The 20,603-nt window shown below is 45.8% G+C and overlaps 1 protein-coding gene across 1 annotated transcript in view; it reads left to right on the top strand.

Annotated features, from left to right (window-relative positions):
- Nucleotides 1-12,783, top strand: part of cfap74 (cilia and flagella associated protein 74) — a 60,121-nt gene extending 47,338 nt beyond the window's left edge. The window contains exons 27-38 of the mRNA XM_061259115.1: nucleotides 107-267; nucleotides 738-872; nucleotides 1,417-1,526; nucleotides 3,143-3,198; nucleotides 4,165-4,284; nucleotides 4,402-4,557; nucleotides 4,631-4,760; nucleotides 5,604-5,758; nucleotides 7,194-7,326; nucleotides 7,608-7,735; nucleotides 9,507-9,641; nucleotides 11,349-12,783. Of these exons, the coding sequence (XP_061115099.1) occupies nucleotides 107-267; nucleotides 738-872; nucleotides 1,417-1,526; nucleotides 3,143-3,198; nucleotides 4,165-4,284; nucleotides 4,402-4,557; nucleotides 4,631-4,760; nucleotides 5,604-5,758; nucleotides 7,194-7,326; nucleotides 7,608-7,735; nucleotides 9,507-9,641; nucleotides 11,349-11,483 (1,554 nt within the window). The 3' untranslated portion in view covers nucleotides 11,484-12,783. The remainder of the gene's footprint in view (nucleotides 1-106; nucleotides 268-737; nucleotides 873-1,416; nucleotides 1,527-3,142; nucleotides 3,199-4,164; nucleotides 4,285-4,401; nucleotides 4,558-4,630; nucleotides 4,761-5,603; nucleotides 5,759-7,193; nucleotides 7,327-7,607; nucleotides 7,736-9,506; nucleotides 9,642-11,348) is intronic.
- The last annotated feature ends 7,820 nt before the right edge of the window (nucleotides 12,784-20,603 follow it).

Below are 20,603 nucleotides of genomic sequence, written 5' to 3'. Positions count from 1 at the left end.
AAGTAAATTGCCGTTTTTGTCTGCCGTCTGAAGAGCATGATGATTTGTTTGTGCTAAAAGCCCCCATAACGAAGCAGAGGCTCTCTGTGCACTTGTGTTTGTCCAGAATAAGAAGGACGTGCAGTCGGACGCAAAGAGAGGAAAATATCAGCCCCGCAGACGCTCCTCAGTCAAACCGCCTGTCAGAGAGAGGGGGAACAAATCATCCCCCTCGCCCAAAACCTCCAGCCCCTTCCGCCCGCCCCACCCAGCCGACATCCAGCAGGAGTACGTGTCCGCTCACGGAGGAGCCCCTTCCGTTCCCCGCCTCTGTCTAACGCACAGCCTGGAGAAAGCCTAAACACTCAACACTAATCTCCGCATAACACCACATAATGCACAGGCAAAATAACTCGGCCTTAAAGTCACTCTCTGCAAAGCATAGGCCTTTAAACATTCATCAAAACAGAAAACCTGTAATGTCTTGGGCGTATCTCTTCTTTTTATGTACATAAATATATCCATGAGTCATCGGAAAATGAATTACGGAGTGAAACCGACGTAATGAAACATAAATGGCTTTTGCCCATCTTTTTCAACGCACAGAATCCCACTGCCCCACAGTGTGTACTGTACCAAACCTTACAGTCCCAAAATTAGACTTGCAAACTCTCTGTGCAGTCTCTGTGCTATTTATCGTTGATGTAATGTGCCGTGTGTGGTGTGGAGATAATCCGTGGCGTTGTTCTGGGTTTCAGTTCAGACGAGTTTGCTGCAGGCAGGGCTTCTCTCCTGCTCTCCTTCGCTGAACGTTCTGCCAGTTACGTCATCCCCTGCTTTGTGTCCAACGGTGACGCCACGGACCTGGAGCTGCCCAGACACCTGCTGTTCAGGTAGAGCCCTCCCCTCTGTGAGGCTGCTGAAAGTCCAGATTATTCTCTGTGTTTTTTGGTGAGTCAGGTTTCAAGAATGTGCCCTTTAAAGCAACAGCTCCCTCCTTCGCTAAGCGGCCCAGCTGTTCGTTTGAGTTTTTAAATAATTAATTCTCACTTCAGTCTCTGAATCCAAAGGCAGTAAGATTTAGTTTTGCATGCTAGTTGGGAGTTCATGTCTGTTAGCATTTAATGTATTCTTACTCCAAAAATTGTTTTAACCATTATTTAGCTGCTGCTTTTATCCAAAGTGACTTACAGTTGATTAGACTAGGCAGGGGACAATGCCCCCTGGAGGGATGTGGGGTTAAGGGCCTCAGGTGCATGGATCTGATCGTGGCTACACCGGGGCTTGAACCACCAACCTTCCGGGTTCCAGTCATATATACCTTAGCCACTAGGCTACAGGCTGCCCTAATGAAACAGGAATAGCATCTTGCTGACTTCCGTGAGTGTGAAAGAGCACCTGACTGCAGGTGTGACGCAGGCTCCTGTTCTCCTGCAGCCCCCACAACACCCTGTACCTGGAGCTGCACTGCCCCGCGGTCAGGCCCCCGATGGCGGTGGCGTCAAACAAGGGCCGCAGGACCCTCGACTTCCACCAGGTGGCAATAGGTCAGTCCGTTCGCACCCGTCTTTCCGATGTGTTTTGGGTTTTTTTGGTTTGCCTGGGCACGAGCATGCCGCAGCATTGACGCTGGGAAGGAAAGAGGTTTCCGGGAGGATACATAAGCCATTCTAAGCACTCATGTAGGCACCTAATGATACGGATAGTTACGACGGCCTTGCAACAAGATTTGTGTGTAACCTGACAGAAAATGGAGGGGGGATATTCTCATGGGAGTCACAAAGAAGTATCAAAATCTAAGAAATTTTGCATCCTTGGAAGGAAAGAACAACAAATTAATTTATCATGCTCAATTTAATTAGAATTGAGAATTTGTTTTGCATTTTGTGAAATGTAACTCACAAACAAATTATGATATGCAAACTTGAGCTGAATTTGATGACGGTGGTTCTCAGATAAGAAACTGAAATAATTATCCATCTCGATTATCTTTGATCAAACTCCATTCATCACAGAACACACAGGAAGTTTAGTTTTCAGTGTTGCTGTTTCCTCCAATCGCATCCCAATATATAACCCATTTTGTTTACGCCTTGGAAGTCCCAGAACTAACCAAACAATATTTGAACAATATAGCAGTGTGCTCGCCATATTTACCTCCCACTGAAGGCTGTTTTCACAATGCAAAATGATAAATCACCTGGACAAGATGGCCTGTCAGCTGCATATTAAAAATATACTCATGGGAACTTGTCTGTTCTGCAGTACAGAATAGAGAAACATTACATCATCTTCAGCGCTGTTACAATCTATGAAGCACTGTAATGTCACCGGTCTTGAAATGAAAACATCATTTCCATGTAAATCTCCTGGTCTCAGTGCAATGCCTCTCCTCACCCCACTATTGCTGGGAGACTTGGGGGTTATCATAATTCATCATTTGTTATTTAGCTCACACTTTTGTCCAAAGTGACATGCAGTTGATTAGAATAAGCAGGGAACACTCCCCCCTGGAGCAATGCGGGGTTAAGGGCCTTGCTCAAGGGCCCAACAGCTGGCTATACTGGGGCTTGAACCACCGACCTTCCAGGTCTCAGTCATGTACCTTAGCCACTAGGCTACAAGCTGCCCTCTCCCCATTCACATCAGTCTTGGGGTCTCACACCGTAAAATGTCCAGAGCTAATTCACCTCTAACACAGTGTACATATGAGTCCAGGAGGGACCGTATGTAAGAGTTGATTTAGCTCTGAATATGTTACTGTGCAGTGTTCCCTGCCTGGTCATGCAGTAACAGCTCCTGTGATTGGCCGGGGGACTCGTATCCAGCTGCTTCAGGCAGTCCTGCAGCATAAGGACTGCGCAGCTCAGCTAATGGAGACCGGCAGGCAGAATGCATTGTGGGGAATGCACATTCAGACACGCGACACCCTGTGCTCTCTCCATACTGCCGTGATGGGGCGTGCAATAAAGGAACGCTTTATTCCAGCGAAATATACTGGATGCAGTCAAAACGTTGGCAGTGAAACCTTTACCTTATTAACTGTAGTCTTTCATCGAAAAGTGAAAAAGTGGTTCAGTCATAAGGAATCTGAATGTGTTTCTGTGTGCTTGGGCCTGATGACTTTATTACAGTCGCTGTCATATTGTGTATTTCCCTAAAGGCCAGAAGGTCATCCGGAAGGTGACCATACAGAACACCTCGCCTGGGTCTCTGGAGGTATCCTCTGTAATCGCTCTGTCTGCCCCGGGGAGGTCTGTCTCACACTGTACTCTCCCTGTGATCGCGGTATTCAGGAGGCCAGTCTGTGCCTCAGGTCTCTTCACTGAAGCAGAACTGCACTCTGAATGTGATATTCATTATGAGCTATATCAAGAAAATGGCTTTGAGACCTGTCCACTCGATGCTTTTTCTGTGTACTTTTCTGCATGCTAATAGGCTCTTCACCGTGATGGGGGAGGAATTGATAAAATACACATTATAATACAAGTCAAGGGAGAACTGTGTCCTCAGATTGCGGCCCGTCGAAGAACGGACTAATGGACACGCATTCAGCCCGAACAGTCTGAATGTATGAATATTTCTCATTAAATTGATCCATGATGTGCAAGGCTTGAGAGCAAGATAGCCAGCAAGCTATTTAAACTGTTAGCGATTTTGCATAAGAAAATGTGACCAGCAAGTTCTTTGCTCTGGCAAGGTAACTGTTGTGTAGATCACGGCTAGGATCAATTTTAAATTATTTTCATGTTTGTATTTGCATTAGAATTTTTTTTTTGACCACCAAGGCATTGCTAATCAAGTATTCCAAAAATAAGACTCCAGAACATGACTTCCTCTGTATAATGTTGCAGTTCAAACAGACAGAAAATCAATGAGGTTGCATATCTCATAATCACCTATTGATCTCTGCTTTACCCTCTATACAAGGTATTCAATCACTGGCTATATGAAGGCTTCACCGGTGGTCAGCTGTCTTTAAAATAAGCTTCCATCCAGAAACAGGAAGAAGTCAAGCAAATCATTATGAAAAGTTCGATTTTTTGAAGATATTGGGTCTTTACATGTATTTTTGTGAGGGGGGGAGAGGGGGATTGGCTCCGGGGAACTGCATTCTGCTCCGTAGAAATGATGAGAATATAATCGCCACACCTCTGCATTATCCTTAATCGGAGCTGTGATTAGATAAGATCGTCGCTGCTGGACCCCACTGGCCCGTTCACGCTGCTGAACGCGCTGAGGCCTCTCCAGCCTCAGGCCACGCACACCGTCTTCCTGAGCTTCTGTCCCGCGTCGGGCAGGAAGGTAGGTGGAGTACTGCTTGGGCTCTGCTCAGGAGTACAGTCTGACATTTTGTGTTCCTAATGGCTGCTGTCTGAAGTGGCCACTTGTTCTCAGGCTGACGGCCGTCCTTTATCGCAGTACCACGAGACCCTGGACGTCAGCAGCCCGGAGATGACCCTGCGCTTGACGCTCCGCGGCGCCGGGGTCGACCCGGCCGTCAGCAGCTCACACCGGGGAGAGGTCATGGACCTGGGATACGTGCTGGAGAAGGAGAGCGCCACGCGGGCGTTTCAGGTCCGTGCCGCGCTGCGCCTGCTGATAATCTGATAAGTCAGGGTGACTGCTGACCTGTCTGTCCTGTGTCCAGCTGCAGAACAGCTCCTCGCTGGAGCTGCGCTTCAGAGTGCTGCTGGACAGCCTCTCCCCCGCCCGGCACCTGGAGCAGGGCGGGCTCCCGGCTTACCTGGCTCACGGCCGCCAGCCGCAGTGCACTGTGGGTAAGACACGGATCATACCGGGAGCTTCATTTCATTCAGCTGGACGTACAGTACGTCTGTCTGTGTTACGAATATGCACACACACCACACATACACACACATCCATGCGTATACACCACTGTACAGGGTCTTAATGGCACATGAGGAACGCTGTTGGAACACCACTGAATTATGAAAAGCACTGGATAAAAAATATTACACAATAGAAAAATAGAAAAACAAAGGCGATGCCTTGATCAGTGAAATGATCGTCATCAAATAACTTGGAAAGTCAAATAGGTAAAATATATATATAAAATGGGCTACTGAAGTCTCTGATCATAGTAAAGGGGATATCCAAATGAGCATTAATGCGAGGTGATGACATGATAGATATGAAATGTGAACAATGTGTGTGAGTAATTGTTGGCATAAAAGGCTTGATGTTTAATTTGATTGTTCAAATACGTTTGCTTATCTTATCTTTTTTTTTTCCAATGACTTTGCATTTAAATCCATTGTACAGCCAGCCACATCCTACCAGTGTGAAGTTGTACTGCACTATGGTTTTAATTCTCACCACAGCAAGGGAGTGTATTTGTGGCTTGTGCATGATTCATCTCTCCCCTCTGCCTCTTGGGAAATGTGCTCTACGAAACGCTGGCAGTGTTCGGTGAAAGTTCAGTCAGTGCCCTGAGAAGGCTCTGTGTTCAGAAGAACATCTCCTGACTCAGTCCACTCTTCTCCCGGCTGAAGTGGCCATCGCGCATTAAGTGCTTTCAGAGAGCAGAACGCAGAGGAAGCAGGGCTCTACGCTTCTAAAGCACGAATACGGACATGTTTGGCATTTCTCTCTCTTGCCAGGTACCCAGAACTACACCGGCGTGAGCGTTTTCAGCGTGCGGCCAGTAGAGGGCGCCATACCCCCGGGAAAAACGCAGGACATCGCCGTAACGTTCCAGCCCGACCACGAGAGCCTCCACTACTCCGACAGGCTGACCGTGGAGCTCACCAACAAGGTGCCGCTGAATGGCTAACTGTGTGCGCGAGGGGCAGGTGTGCGCGCTGCGGTTTACCTCTCCGACTGAGCAGGGTTAGCGGCCTGACATTTCTCTAAATATAAGCCCGAAAGAGCTGACGGCGAACAGGAGCCACGGCGAAACAGCCGGAGAACAGGGCCTAAAAATAAAGCTCATCAATTATGGTGAGGCTGTAGCCACCAGACAATTTTCCTTTCAAGAAACACTCTGCCCCCGTGAGAGCGGCAGAACCAGGTTAGCGCGCGCGTTGTTTGCAGAAAAACAGCGTGGGTTTTTCGGAGCGAGCTCGCGGCTCCCCCCATGGGACTGTGAAAAAGCTGTTGCTGTGGGCATTTTTTTCGCGAGGTTTATTGGAAGCGTTGGCGCCCCGTCCCCTCCTATTTGGTGGGAAATGGGCCCTTTTGCATGTGCTCGTCCTCCCGGACCAGGTTTCTCAGAGCCCGGCGCTTGTGGTCTGTGAACGTAAGCCTCTCGTGTGTGTGTATGTATGCATTCCCTCCTTGTTTAAAGGATGGCCTAGTTTAGTCAGGAAGCGGTAAGTCTTGTGTGGGTGCGTGGGAAACGCGTTTAATGTTCTTCCCTGTCGTGTTGTCGTGCCTGTTGCGTAAGCCTGCGGTTGGTGTGGGTAAACAAGGTCAGTGCGGGGTTTAAAATCACACACAGCGTGTGAGTGAATTCCGGGGGGGGGGGGGGGGGGTGGATGGGGGGGGCTGCTGCTAGGGCTCCCCTAAAACACACAGTGTGGGACACACAGGGCCCCCCAAAAAACCCCGAAACTCCACTGACTGCTGTACATTTTACACAGGAGCTCAGTCTCTCTCTCTCTCACTCTCTCTCTCTCTCTCTCCCTCTCTCTCCCTCTCTCTCTCTCTCTCTCACTCTCTCTCTCTTGCGCTCTCACAACATGTATGCTTTTTTTTTTCCACCGATACTATGTATACTCTCAGATATATTGTTTGGATATTTTTTGTAGTGCATTGCAGTCTACAGATCTAAAATGAAATCATTTTTTGTCCAAAGCATAATAAAGGTGTCCAAAGGCAGGCTAAATAAAAATTCCACTTGTACATGCTGTACATTTTATAATGCAGCACCCACCCACCATTTTGGGGAGATTGCTTTGAACTGTGAACTGCTTTAAAGTGGCACTCATGGTTTATACCTCTTATTCTCACAAGTCATTTTGAATGTCCTAGATTAGCACATCATAAATGTAGACTTTAGTGGTGTTTACATTTTAGAAAAGGACCAACCCTCAAAGGCAAAAACAAACCCTGTTTTTCAAAAAGGATGTAGAAAATGCCACACCTCGCTATTAAAACAGGCCAATCGAATTAAGAACTTGGGATGTGCCTTCTTAAGAGCATCACTGTTGGAGTATTCTGGAAGCCTAAAGGCCTGTCTTGTCTCTCAGCAAACAGTGTGCGCGTTTGGCCTGAAGGGGGCAGCACGCCGGCGCACCATGTTCCTGTGTGGTGGAGACCCCCTGGATGTGCCCGTGGAGTGCCTGGCCACTGCACCTCCCAGCAGTGACCCGGAGCCTGCAGGTATCTCTATGGACACCAACACGCTGTCTCAGCCGTTTCTCAACATGGAAGAAGTGATGTGTCCTGTGTAATTAACACTGTAAAAGAGCGTGTGATGTTCCAGCATAGGCTTGTTGGTGGTTGGAGCATTGTCACACATTGGCGCGGTCTGTGTGTGTAATGCGTAATGTTTGAACACAGGCAGCTGATTGGTGGTGGGTTCACATTGGTGGTGCTGTTGCACATTGGCGCGGCCTGTGTGTGGGAGGCTAAGTAAGCTTCCTGTCCTCCCTCCCTGGCAGACGCTGAGAAGCCCCCGCTGCCTGTCCTGCTCACGCTCCGGAGCGTCTATGGTGCGAGCGGAGTCCTCCCGGCGGTCCGTGAGCTGGAGGTGGGCTGCATCCGCTGCTCCCAGCCCACAGCCAAGAAGGTACCGCGCTCCCCAGCCCACACCCCCGCTAACGCGGATAACTCTGGCCCTAGCCTCGTCTCATCTGTGCCTCTCCTGGAGCAATCCACTACCACCACCATATACACTCACCTCACTGAGCACTTTATCAGGTAGTCCTGGTAAATATTTAATCAGCCAATCACGTGGCAGCAACTACATGCATACAAGCATGCAGACGTGGTCACGAGGTTCCGCTGTTTTACAGACCAAATGACAGAATGGGGAAGAAATGTGATCTTTGACCGTGGAATGATTGTTGGTGCCAGACAGGGTGGCTTGAGTATCTTCCTGGGATTTTCACGCACACTAATCTCTAGAGTTTGCAGAGAATGGTGCGGAAAAACAAAAAACATCCAGTGAGCAGCAGTTCTATGGGCAAAAATGCCTTGTTAATGAGAGAGGTCAGAGGAGACGGGCCAGACTGGTCAAAGCTGATAGGAAGGTGACAGTAACACAAATAACACATTACAACAGCGGTATGCAAAAGGACCAAGCTCTAAGTGGATAGGCTACAGCAGCAGAAGAAAAATAACTAATAAATACCTAATAAAGTGCTGACTGGGCGTCTATGAACAGGGGATGGCTTCCACTCACCGGTCCCATGGATTCCCATGGGAGCTGCTCAATGGCACACGCAGGCAGTTCTTTAGTGAGGCCGTTTGACTGTGGGCCTTGCACTGTGCCTGCACCCTGAGTTCCTACGTGAAGGGATGAATTAAAAAGGAATGAAAATAATCATATATTTTCTGTGCGGCTCAGAGAAAAACATTGGTCCCTGGAGAGTAATTAGTTCAGTGTGAAGAAATCCTCCAATTTAAATGTACTGTCCAAAATAGTATCATTTATCACTAGGATAAATGGTCTTTTGACTTCAATTGGGAAATGAGCTTTTTGGCACCACGGGCTTAGTAAACTGCAGCACGTCTGGTAAACCCTGTGGTTTATGAGCTTCGGGCGGATGTCAGGTTAACACACGCTTAACACACCGTCAGTGTTCACTCGTGCTGACTCTGTGGAGTGAAGGGGCTTTGTTTTGGTGCTGCAGATTTCTTTTCCAGTTTTTTTACCCTGCTGATGCTGGAAAGATGCCATTTCTGCCTAAGTATGTGACTGCGAATGAGTATGTGAATGAGTATGTGAGTGTGTAAGGAGTATGAGTATGTGAGTGTGTAAGAGAGAGTATGTGAGTGTGTAAGGAGCATGTGAGTGAGTATGTGAGTGTGTAAGAGAGAGTATGTGAGTGTGTAAGGGTCGTGTGAGTGAGTATGTGAGTGTGTAAGGAGCATGTGAATGAGTATGTGAGTGTGTAAGGGTCATGTGAGTGAGTATGTGAGTGTGTAAGGGTCATGTGAGTATGTGAGTGTGTAAGGGGCATGTGAGTGAGTATGTGAGTGTGTAAGGAGCATGTGAATGAGTATGTGAGTGTGTAAGGGTCATGTGAGTGAGTATGTGAGTGTGTAAGGAGCATGTGAGAGAGTATGTGAGTGTGTAAGGGGCACAGCGGTGTCTCGGGCCTCGTTCAGTGGCAGGGTGAAGTTGTCCTTTGCGGAGCAGAGGAGAGGCGTATGCTGATGTGGCAGTGCTGTAATTCTGCTGTGTACGACTTTGTGTGCCTGCTGGACCTGCAGGGCTGATACTGACTGGATTAAGCTGCAGCTGCAGTGGCTGATGCAGGCGGTGGCAGGCAGGCTCATAAGAGGCTTATCATCCACAGGGCCCCAGCCTTATCCTCCCCTTTCCCTCCCAGCAGAGTGTGGAGTTCAGCTGGGACGGCCTGCCGTCGCTCCAGCGGCGGGGCTTCAGCGTGGAGCCGGCCCGGGGAACCGTGGAGCCGGGAACCCGGCGCGCCATCGCCGTGACGTGGGCGCCCCCCGGTGGATTCAGCGTGAGCCTGCGACGCCTCGCCTCTCTCACCGGCTGCTCTCGGCAGCGCGGTCCCCATAAGCTGCCGTCTCACTGCTGTCTCTGGCCACAGACCAGCACCGGGGAAACAAATCACAAACAAAGCCACGTCGCAAATACTGGAATTAATGCACAACATGAAGTTGAACGGAAACAAATGAATAACAATCCTTTGGCAAGCCGAGAGAGCCAGTAATACCAGTAATTGAATATGATACAATGGAATTTATTTGGTATTTAGGCGCGCGTACTTATCCAAGTACAATTAGAATGAAATTATGACTTTATGGTGAAAAGAGTTAACAGGATTACTGAGAGTTAACAGGTTAGATGACGGCACTTTAGCCCAGTGTTTTGTGGCAGGAAGTAGGTATGGTATATTGAGAAAAATCTAGTATGAGGCAAAGCATGTCCTGGAGGCTCATCCCAGTGCAGGTGGGCAAGGATAACCCCCAGGGGCAATCAATGGAACCTGCGGAGATTTCTAAGATGGATAGATACAGTGGGTGCAGGAAGTAATTTTTGCACACTTTGTGTTGTAGATTTAATTTTAAATGGATAAAATGGCCATTTTTGCCCATCAGTTTACACTCAGTAACGCATAATGACAAAGTGAAAATGCTTTTAGAGATTTTTGCAAACGCATTAAAAATCTAGAGCTAAAATCTCTCATTATGAAGCCGCTATAGGCAGATAGATACATAGATAGATCATTGCATTTATATAGCAGTTTTCTCACACGTTACAGTGATGAAGGGGAACTCTCCTCAACCACTATAAATGTATAGCACCCAGCTGAGTGATGCATAGCAGCCATTTTGTGCCAGAATACTCACCGCACACCAGGGTTAGGGTTAGGTGGAGTGTGGGAGAGAACCTTTTTATAGCCAATTTAAACAATATAAATCACGGCTCAGGGGTGTTTCTGTGGTCTGCTGTGTTTCAGCTGAAGGAGGTGGTGTGTGTGTGTGTGTGTGTGTGTGTGTGTGTGTGTGTGTGTGAAAGTGTGTATGTATGTGTGTTAGTCACTGTTTCTGTGATGTGCTGTGTTTCAGCTGAAGGAGGTGCTGTGTGTGTGTGTGTGTGTGTGTGTGTCTAAGTCACTGTGCCTGTAGTCTGTGTTTCAGCCAAAGGAGGTGGTGTGTGTATGTGTGTGTGTGTGTGTGTGTGTGTAAAGTCTGTGTTTCAGCTGAAGGAGATGGTGTGTGTGTGTGGGTGTGTGTAAGTCACTGTGTCTGTGGTTTATGTTTCAGCCTAAGGAGGGGGTGGTGTGTGTGTGTGTGTGTGTGTGTGTGTGTGTGTAAATAACTGTGTCTGTGCTCTGTGTTTCAGCTGAAGGAGGTGGTGTGTGTGTGTGTGTTTAAATCACTGTGTCTGTGGTCTGTGTTTCAGCTGAAGGAGGTGGTGTGTGTGTGTGTGTTTAAATCACTGTGTCTGTGGTCTGTGTTTCAGCTGAAGGAGGTGGTGTGTGTGTGTGTGTGTGTTTAAATCACTGTGTCTGTGGTCTGTGTTTCAGCTGAAGGAGGTGGTGTGTGTGTGTGTGTGTTTAAATCACTGTGTCTGTGGTCTGTGTTTCAGCTGAAGGAGGTGGTGTGTGTGTGTGTGTGTAAGTCACTGTGTCTGTGGTCTGTGTTTCAGCCGAAGGAGGTGGTGGGTGTGTAAGTCACTGTGTCTGTGGTCTGCGTTTCAGCCGAAGGAGGTGGTACGCACCTCAGCGCAGCTCACTCTGAAAGGAGACGAGACAGAGGTGTACAGCGTCACCCTGCTGGCCCTGCTCACAGGAGAGACACCGGGCCCTTTCCCTCCAGCACAGGCACCTGCGTGAGAGCATTCATCAGCAGGGAGAGGAGATTGACCCCTGTGAGGAACATATACAGCTTCACATTAGCTCTTTCTCACTTTTAAAACGGAGATATTCCCCCGTGCTCGGTGATCATTTGTCCAGTTCTAAGCAGTTGTTGTAGCAGTCCAGTTGGATTTTTGGCATCAGTTGATCTTTCATTTTTTAAATTCAACCTTCCTGATATTTAGTGCACTTACATAGAGTTCAGTCACAGTGTGATCCCTGAGCCGTCAGGGTTCCAATGCCTGCATCTTGGGACTTAAATTGGGCCTCCCCCGTGGGCTCAAAGGGGGGTTGACTAAGGGCCTCCAACCTAAGGGAGAGTCCTATGCAGGCACTCGTGTGGTTTGAGTAGGGTTCTGCCGTGGGGCCCCTTCAAGAAGTGAGGGACCCGCTGTCTGGTCTCCCACCTTGGCATGATGTGCTGTAATGGCAGCCACATACACCTGGAAATCTTCTTCATCAATTTAATACACACACTGTGTGCCAAGCTAGTTTTTGTCCTTATTGTGTGGAGATTATATCAGTCAGATTTGTGCTAACAGACAGTAGGGATGCAACCGAATCCAGTGACAGGTAAGAGATGTCATTTTAAGCTGTAAGTAACAGAAACATCTCAATGCATGAGTAGCTCAGGGAAATCATATTAACAGCCTTCAGAAACATACAAAGACATGGGAAAGGGGAACTGCTGCAATGACTAATTGGTTATTAGGGATGAAGTGTCCATTCATCCCTTACACATTAGAGAGGGGGAATTTCTCCTTCTCATGTAAGGAATTGGAGATTGTTATGTAGTGAAACCAGTTCTTTGGTTTTATGTATGCATACCTACTGAACTGTAAGGTGGGAGAATTTTTGTGGTTATCCATTAACCTTGCCTAATCTAGTAGGCTTCATAAAATCCAAATAAGAAACATACTTTGTACTGTTTTTCAGAGATATATAGTTCTTTTTTAAATTATTTATCATAGCCATTGGGCTTTAGACTGTACAGTAGATTAGTATATGTTGGAAAATCATGTAGCGATCGTATAATGTGTTTTAGAATTTGACTTGGGTGTTTTTTATTTTGTATTTGTATTTAAATGTAGTCATAGATGTGAAACTTTCTTTGAATAGTGTTTGAGAGAACGTTATAGAACATGTTTTTGACACAGCCCAAAACAAACTTTCATCTGATAAAATTATCATGGTAATTTCCTTCCTGGACCAATACAAAAACCAATTAGGTTTACAATTCAACTGCAAAATGACTGTTAAAAATGTGTTACTATTTAAGAACGGCAAAATAAAACCAATACATTTCGAAAGATAAGGGCGGTTTATCTTCTTTCCTTGTAAATTGCGGGTATTTTATTTTGTTTGGAGATGTTACACAAGTGTATTTATTCACTCCACTTGTACAGCAGCGTTGTTTCCCAGCAAGCGGGAGCATATCAGACTGCTGTGGGGAGCAGATGGTTACCATGACAGCCGTCTGCTTAGCAAACAGGCCGTTCACCAACACTGACCACTGATACAGAGGTCTGCATAGCGGACAGACCATTCACCAACACTGACCACTGATACAGAGGTCTGCATAGCGGACAGACCATCACCAACACTGACCACCGCTACAGAGGTCTGCATAGCGGACAGACCATCACCAACACTGACCACCGCTACAGAGGTCTGCATAGCGGACAGACCATCACCAACACTGACCACCGCTACAGAGGTCTGCATAGCGGACAGACCATCACCAACACTGACCACCGCTACAGAGGTCTGCATAGCGGACAGACCATCACCAACACTGACCACTGATACAGAGGTCTGCATAGCGGACAGACCATCACCAGCACTGACCACTGATACAGAGGTCTGCATAGCGGACAGACCATTCACCGGCTGTTCCTTCTTGTCTTATCTCATCTCCATTGTCTGCCAGTGGACCATTCTAGTTAACTGGATCATGCGAGTATGAATCCGTAGTAACGGTTAGGCAGCCCAACTTTTAATTGATTGTTTAACCATATGATTAACCGGTACATATGTAAGACCTCAAATCCTGTAACCTTTTTTTGGCTGGGATGACTCAAATGATTTGTGTTATTGTTCCTGTAAAAGTTTTGTACAATAACTGGGTGTCATAAAACTGTTTTTCTAGATCGGTGTGTCCTCTTCTCACTTTGAACACCTGCCTCTGAAAAGGTCTCTGTATGGCCCTCTTATATAGTGCTAAATCGGTCCAAAAGACATCTGCAGATGCTCTCTGTTGGCTCTCTATCCACTGCCACCTGAGCCCCAAACGGAAAAGGGAAGATCCATCACCATATGTTGGTATTACGGCTGGTACTTCAAGATGTGACTGTTGTCTGGAGGCCTGTGTCAGTATTTCCCAGTTCACCATTTCCAAAAAGCTTCCTGTGTAGCCATAATAACCAGGGTTTTTTTGTCTTTACTAATTTATATCTTCAGTAGTTACAAGCTAGGTGTGTCATTCAGAGGATGTTTTTTTCTGTTTTTTGGTGATTTTATTTTTATTATACCCACCCTGATACATATTCAACTCAATTTGTAATGACTTGAATGCCTTACTTTATATTCTGATGGCGTGCATAGGAAAATAGGAAAGTCAATTGCATTTAACTCTGTAGGCACTCTCTGTGCATCTCAGTGTATGTCATTCAGTCCTAGAGCTCAAATAACCCAAACGCTGCAATATTTCCCAGAAGCGCATACTGGGCTGTTCAGGAAACCTCTCTCTCTCTCTCTCTCTCTCTCTCTCTCTCTCTCTCTCTCTCTCTCTCTCCCCCCCCCCCCTCTCTCTTTCTCTCTCCCTCCTCCTCCTCTCTCGTGGGAGAGTAATTATCACTGTGGCTTCTGAAGTGTACGCCCTGTGGCTTTGTATCATATGGATAATGAGGAAAAATTGGCTGGATATGTTTTCTAGACACATTCATATTTCAGGTTCCGGTTTTCAGGATAACAAACCAATTTTTGTCAAGTTGATGTATGTGTGTGTGGATTCCTGCAGAAGCAGACACGGCGGGGGTTCTGGGTGCATTGTGTGCAGGCCGTTAGACACTCTAAACCGGGCCATGAAGAGGTCACGGTGTGGCCCAGAACAACCACCCATCGGCCTGTGGCCTGGGAATGGACCCATGGTTCTGTATTGTTCTGGTGAGTTGTGTACCAGTCATCCGTGACCACTTAATGTGGCCAGACAGCAGGTGAGTACAGCCTCAGGGCCATTGTAGTTCATGCGTGAGTGCAAAAACACTTGAGTGTGAAAGGTACAGGCATCATTTTCAGCATCCTCTAACAAGAAAAGAAAAAGGTATTATGAAAATCCCTTACAGTAGGTTTATGGGTCCCGGTCATATTCTTATATGACTTGTAGGTTTTACTGAATGTGGCATGAAGGTGCCTTGACTCTACTTGAGGATTCATGTTTATATTATTTTCACTTAATACATTACATTACATTACATTATTGGCATTTGGCAGACACGCTTATCCAGAGTGACGTACAGTTGATTAGACTAAGCAGGAGACAATCCTCCCCTGGAGCAATGCAGGGTTAAGGGCATTGCTCAAGGGCCCAACGGCTGTGCAGATCTTATTGTGGCTACACTGGGATTCGAACCACCAACCTTGCCTGTCCCAGCCATTTACCTTAACCACTACGCTACAGGCCGCCCGTTAATAATATAATATGGCAGCAAAGTTTGTGATCCAGGCTTTTTTCTTAAAAAGGCAAAATGGTGTCTGATTCCGCATGCCTGCTTGTGTGTCATTTGTGGCAGCAGTTATTTTTAAGCTAACAAGTTATTTTTAAAAGGGCACAATGGTGAAACTGGCAAATATGCGTGCGTCATGGGTACTTTTTGGTTCATTGGTCTGAAGGTAGGACTTCCAAAGTAGACCTTGTGTTTAATAGAAGGGCTTTTGTACTGCATTCTTGTTGCATTCTTTTCTACTTCAGGCACTAGGGGGGGGCTCAGATTTCAGTTCAGATTTCACCCCCACCCCCTCCACTCCCCCGCAGTTTGTTTGAACCGATCTGGGCACAGTAAACTGGGCACAGTAAAAGCCTTTGTTTAAAACCATTCAACAACCACCAAGACAATGTTTGCAATATGTCAACAATGGTTACGACACATTTTGACAGCTGTAAAGTGTTTTGTGTACAGTGTATACAGTTGTACAGTGTATAGATCAATTTTATGTCACTTTATCTGAAGTGGTTGTCATGGTAACAGTTTTAGTCACTCCTCAGTAGTATTGCGATAGTCAAGAAAATTGCTTTATATTGCTTCATTTGAATTTGCTAAACTAAGCCAAACACATCATGAACATAATTTAATACTGTTAAGATATTAAAGAATAAAGACTGCATTTTTTGAAGTTGTGGACAGTTGATACATAAAATTGCTGTATGTACTGTACAGGTCTTGGCCACTTGTAATCCACTTAGTCTCCCAGTTTAAGGGCTTATCGAGGGCCTTATCAGCCCTGTTAGTAGGTGTTGATTGATGACTGAGTGCTCTCATTCTGTCTCTGTTTTGCAGAGACCTTTATGGTGAAGGGGGAAGGGGCCTTGTGGACTGACAAAATCTATCGATCAGAAAGGCAAGCAAGCGGGGAGAGAAGTGGTTTTCACACTCGTTTTTTTATGTTCAGGGACATGGTGTGGGCTGATACTGACATCCACGTTGGAGTTCACATGCCACATTGCCAATGGTTCTTTGTGAGTGGTACACTGGTACTTCCTGATAGATGCGTCAGTCTGGCTCCAGTAACAGATTACCAGTGGCCTTTCTGCCAGTGTGTCACACACCTGGGAGGATAGGGGAGCTGGACACAGGGCGAAATTCCGGAAGGCACTGGCATTTTATTCAAGGGAACACTGAGCGGGGAAGGCGGAGAGAGCGAGAGTGAAAATAGAAATAGAGAAAAGGTCTTTGCCCGTCACCCACACAGGATCTGAGTAAAAAAACTGTTGCTTTCACTTGTGTGGCTTTTCAACCCCATCGCTCTCAAACACAGCTCTCTCTGACGCGGTTTCCGGTCTCAGACGCCTACTGCGGAAAAGAGCATACATTTTAAAAGCCGGGACTTATTCGCAACGTAGTCCAGGTGTGTGCCTAATTAACCGGTCGACATTCGTCCTTGGATTGCCCTGCTTCCTTCCCACAAACCACTCCCTTGCCACACAATACCACCATAATGGGTCAGACCAATTGGTTTAGGACTATAATAAAATGTAATGTCAGGATCACATTCCTTTCTGTATAAGTATGGTGTCATTGGTGAAGTGCAACAAGCAGTAATAGTTAATTCTGCCATTATCCATCCGTAACACTGCATTGGAAACCCCTGCAGCCTTTTCAGTGAATGAATAATATGGTTTAACTATGGAGCGCCTCTATTTTCATTTTGTGGTGGGGAGGTGTGTGGAAAAGGCTTGAGCATAAGAGTGTAAGAACTAAGAACACAAAACAACAAGAGCAGACCGTTGTGCCTATTCTGTATTCCCTTTCTTACAAACTTCACAACATAACTCCTGGACTTGGGCTTGAATGCCACTAGGGTCTGTAAACATGACGGAGTGAGATGTGTATTTTTGTTTTTTTACACTACTTCAGTGATTTTTTTTTTTAGATCTGTCATGTGGCTTTTTATTTCTCAAGAACAGAACCCCCACCCCTCCCTCTGAAGCACTTTTTGACCTGGAAACTAAAACAAAAAATACTCAAGCAGTACTAAATGTGCCCAAATTAGTCATCGTTGCTCATTTTATACTGATTGCTACTAGTAAACACGAGTTACTTGTGCTGTAATGTGTTGAGTTGGGTGGAGTATGTAGATGTTCACATATTTGTACATCCATCCATCCATCCATTATCTGAACCCGCTTATCCTGAACAGGGTCGCAGGGGGCTGGAGCCTATCCCAGCATACATTGGGCGAAAGGCAGGAATACACCCTGGACAGGTCGCCAGTCCATCGCAGGGCACACACACCATTCACTCACACACTCATACCTATGGGCAATTTAGACTCTCCAATCAGCCTAACCTGCATGTCTTTGGACTGTGGGAGGAAACCGGAGTACCCGGAGGAAACCCACGCAGACACGGGGAGAACATGCAAACTCCGCACAGAGAGGCCCCGGCCGACGGGGATTCGAACCCAGGACCTCCTTGCTGTGAGGCAGCAGTGCTACCCACTGCACCATCCGTGCCGCCCACCATATTTGTACATGTTTATTTTATTTTATTATTACAGCCATTGATAGGCTGCACTCACCAGTGCAACATTCACTGTCAATTCAGAAGAAGGCTGAGCGGAGAATTGTCTCCCGCAAAGCGTGTTTCATAGGGAGGACCATTCACCTGCTCTTCGTGCATTCTGTCCGCAGGTGTGTCTGAATCACTGCCGGTGAACGGACGGCTATGCTGATGACAAGCCAGGAGAGGGCGCTGTGTGTTTACTGGCTGGGCTGGCACAATGCCAAAATACAGCATGTTTAAAAGGTATAATAAGGGTTTGGTGACCAAACTGCAACATTGTAAAAGTGTAAAGTGTTTAGTCTTTGTATGAGCTCAATTTCTTGTTCTGATTTTTTCTTTTCTTTTTTTTCATGAAACAAAATAGTGAGATTTCATGGATGCTTGGGTAATATAAATTTCCCTGAACAGCATAATTGTTTTTTTTAGTCAGATTTCTTAAAACAATGGCTGATCTGTTTCAGTACAGACATTCTGTTGCTGGTACATAGTTCAATATGAGCAACAGGTAACAACAGACATAAATATTAACGACAAGTGCTTTAATATAAAGCACTTTAACAGGAGGCATACTGTCCTTTACTGTACAACACTCTACACTAATGACAGGCACACAGTGCTCACGTTTGCTTCATCTCAAGGTCATTTCACATACCTGCCCATGTGACATTGAAAGAAACAAAGGAATGGGTTGGCACTTTTTTTCCAAAGATAATCAAAAAGCAAACAATGAGCTGGTATCAAAGTCTGATTGGGTTGTGCCAAAATTTGATTCCTTCCCAGAAATTTTGAAAAGGAAGCAAAACTCCAAAAAACTTTATAGTATATTAGTACTTCCTCTTTTTCTGCCATTCTTGTAAATCCTTCTACGGAGTGTTGCATTGCTGTTACCTCATCCATTATCTCAATAGTGCTTTATTTGGCTTCCTGGCTGGCATGACCAATATTAGGTTACCCAAACCCTATCACATCACGTACCGTAAGTGATGATTTTGTCAAATAGGATGTTCGTATTTTTGGCGATTCCCAAAATAGCCCATTTGTTAAAAGCACCTCTTTAGCCTTGGTTTTCCGGTGTTCCAGCTTATCTTTTGTACAGTATTTGTTTAAATCTGGCACCTGCAGTGCCAGATGAGAATTGCCACAGAGTAGGTGCAAGTAGCCGACGGTCCCTTAGAAATCTGCTACATTAGATCCTCTCCAAGGCAAAGCAGCTTGATTTTCAGTGAGTGATACTCCTCTCCTCCAGACCACCAGTAAAAACCTCCATTTGAGGAATGTTGAGTGGATTTGAGTGCACTCAAGTTAGTTATACCATGCTTGTAGATGTGGTAATATTTTACTTCATCTTCTTGCTAAAATTACTGAATGGGATTTGGTCTAAGCTGGGGTCTCAGAACATCTCTGCCGTTTTTTGTGAATTCATTTCAATCAGCAGATTCTGGCCTTGGGAACAAGGTGTGTGGACTCTTTAGCCAATCAGTGACTTAAATGTTCACTTAAGTGCAGGAACACACCAAAACCAACGGACACACCGCAGTCCTTCTGGATTTCAGACCCCAGGTTTAGAGTATTCCTCACTGTTCAGTTTGGGCTAAAAAGCATTGTTATGAAAACTGTTAAGGGTGCCACAGGTATGGACTTCCTGACTGTCATGGAAGCATACTTTGACAAGGTGGGCTGCCTCCCTTATCCATCCTCTAGAAGCCTTATCTATCCACGATAAGCAGTAATATTTATGTCATTGATCACCTAGATTAATAATTTAATTATACATATGATATACAGTGTACAGTGCATGCAAAATAAAAGCTTTTTGTGATACAGTCATGTTTCTGTAAACACCATGGGTAGTGTTCAATGAAAGAAACACATTCATTCAGCACTGTAGCATCATATGCCTTTCTCAGTCCCCAGGCTGAAAGGTCACGTTCAAATTTCACCTCAGACGTGACTGGTGTCATTGATCTGCTGTTGTACAGTAATGATCTACTGTTGTAATGCTTGTTTTGACAACATGCCGCTGACTGCAACCCTTTATCCTTCAACATTGTCACGTGTGATTTGACATTCTTTGGCCGTGTTTATTTTAACTGAGCTGAAACATAACACAGATAATCATCCATTATTAAAAATATGGGACCAGAGTTCCCTGTTGTTTAAAGTAGGTATGCAAACAAAAGTCTGGATAAATGGAAACCACACGATGGAAAATTATATTTTATACAGAAGATGAAAGGGAGGTTTCCTTCTAAATTCCTATTTAAATGACTAGTGAATTCTGACAGGTGGTTTTTCAATAGTGTGTGTTTAGTAAATGTACTTATTAAATATTATTGTAGTAATTATAATTATAATAATACAAATAAAAAAATAATTTGCTGTGGTGGTTCTGAGGGCTTGCTGAGCAGATTTCTGGTTTGTCTAATTTCACGCCTGTTGTTGTGCTCAGGTTTGACATACACCTGGGAATGAAAATACCTGACCCAGACAAACAACCACAATGTGCTGTGATGTTATCAGGCCTGTGAAAAAAGAGAAGGAGATCAGGATGTCTGACTGTGGGAACATGGGAGGGCAACAACACTGCTTTACTCGTGTGGAGAGACAGCCGATCCTGCAATCAGGTACACAACATGGGGGGGGGGGGACGAAGTAATGTGGAGTCCCGCCAATTCCTTCTGAAAAAGCATGTTCTCGGATTACATTAATTCATCCATTAATGTATTTAGGTTTTTTTTTTTTTAGGGTTTCTCCAACCCATCCCATCCGACGACTCAGAAAGGGAAAGCAGGGCTTGTCTCAGGCTGTTTTCAGCAGG

Source organism: Conger conger, chromosome 10 (assembly GCF_963514075.1).
Source record: "Conger conger chromosome 10, fConCon1.1, whole genome shotgun sequence".
Lineage (NCBI taxonomy): Eukaryota > Metazoa > Chordata > Actinopteri > Anguilliformes > Congridae > Conger > Conger conger.
Note: the sequence above shows the minus strand (reverse complement) of the source record. Positions and strands in the feature narration are given on the sequence as shown.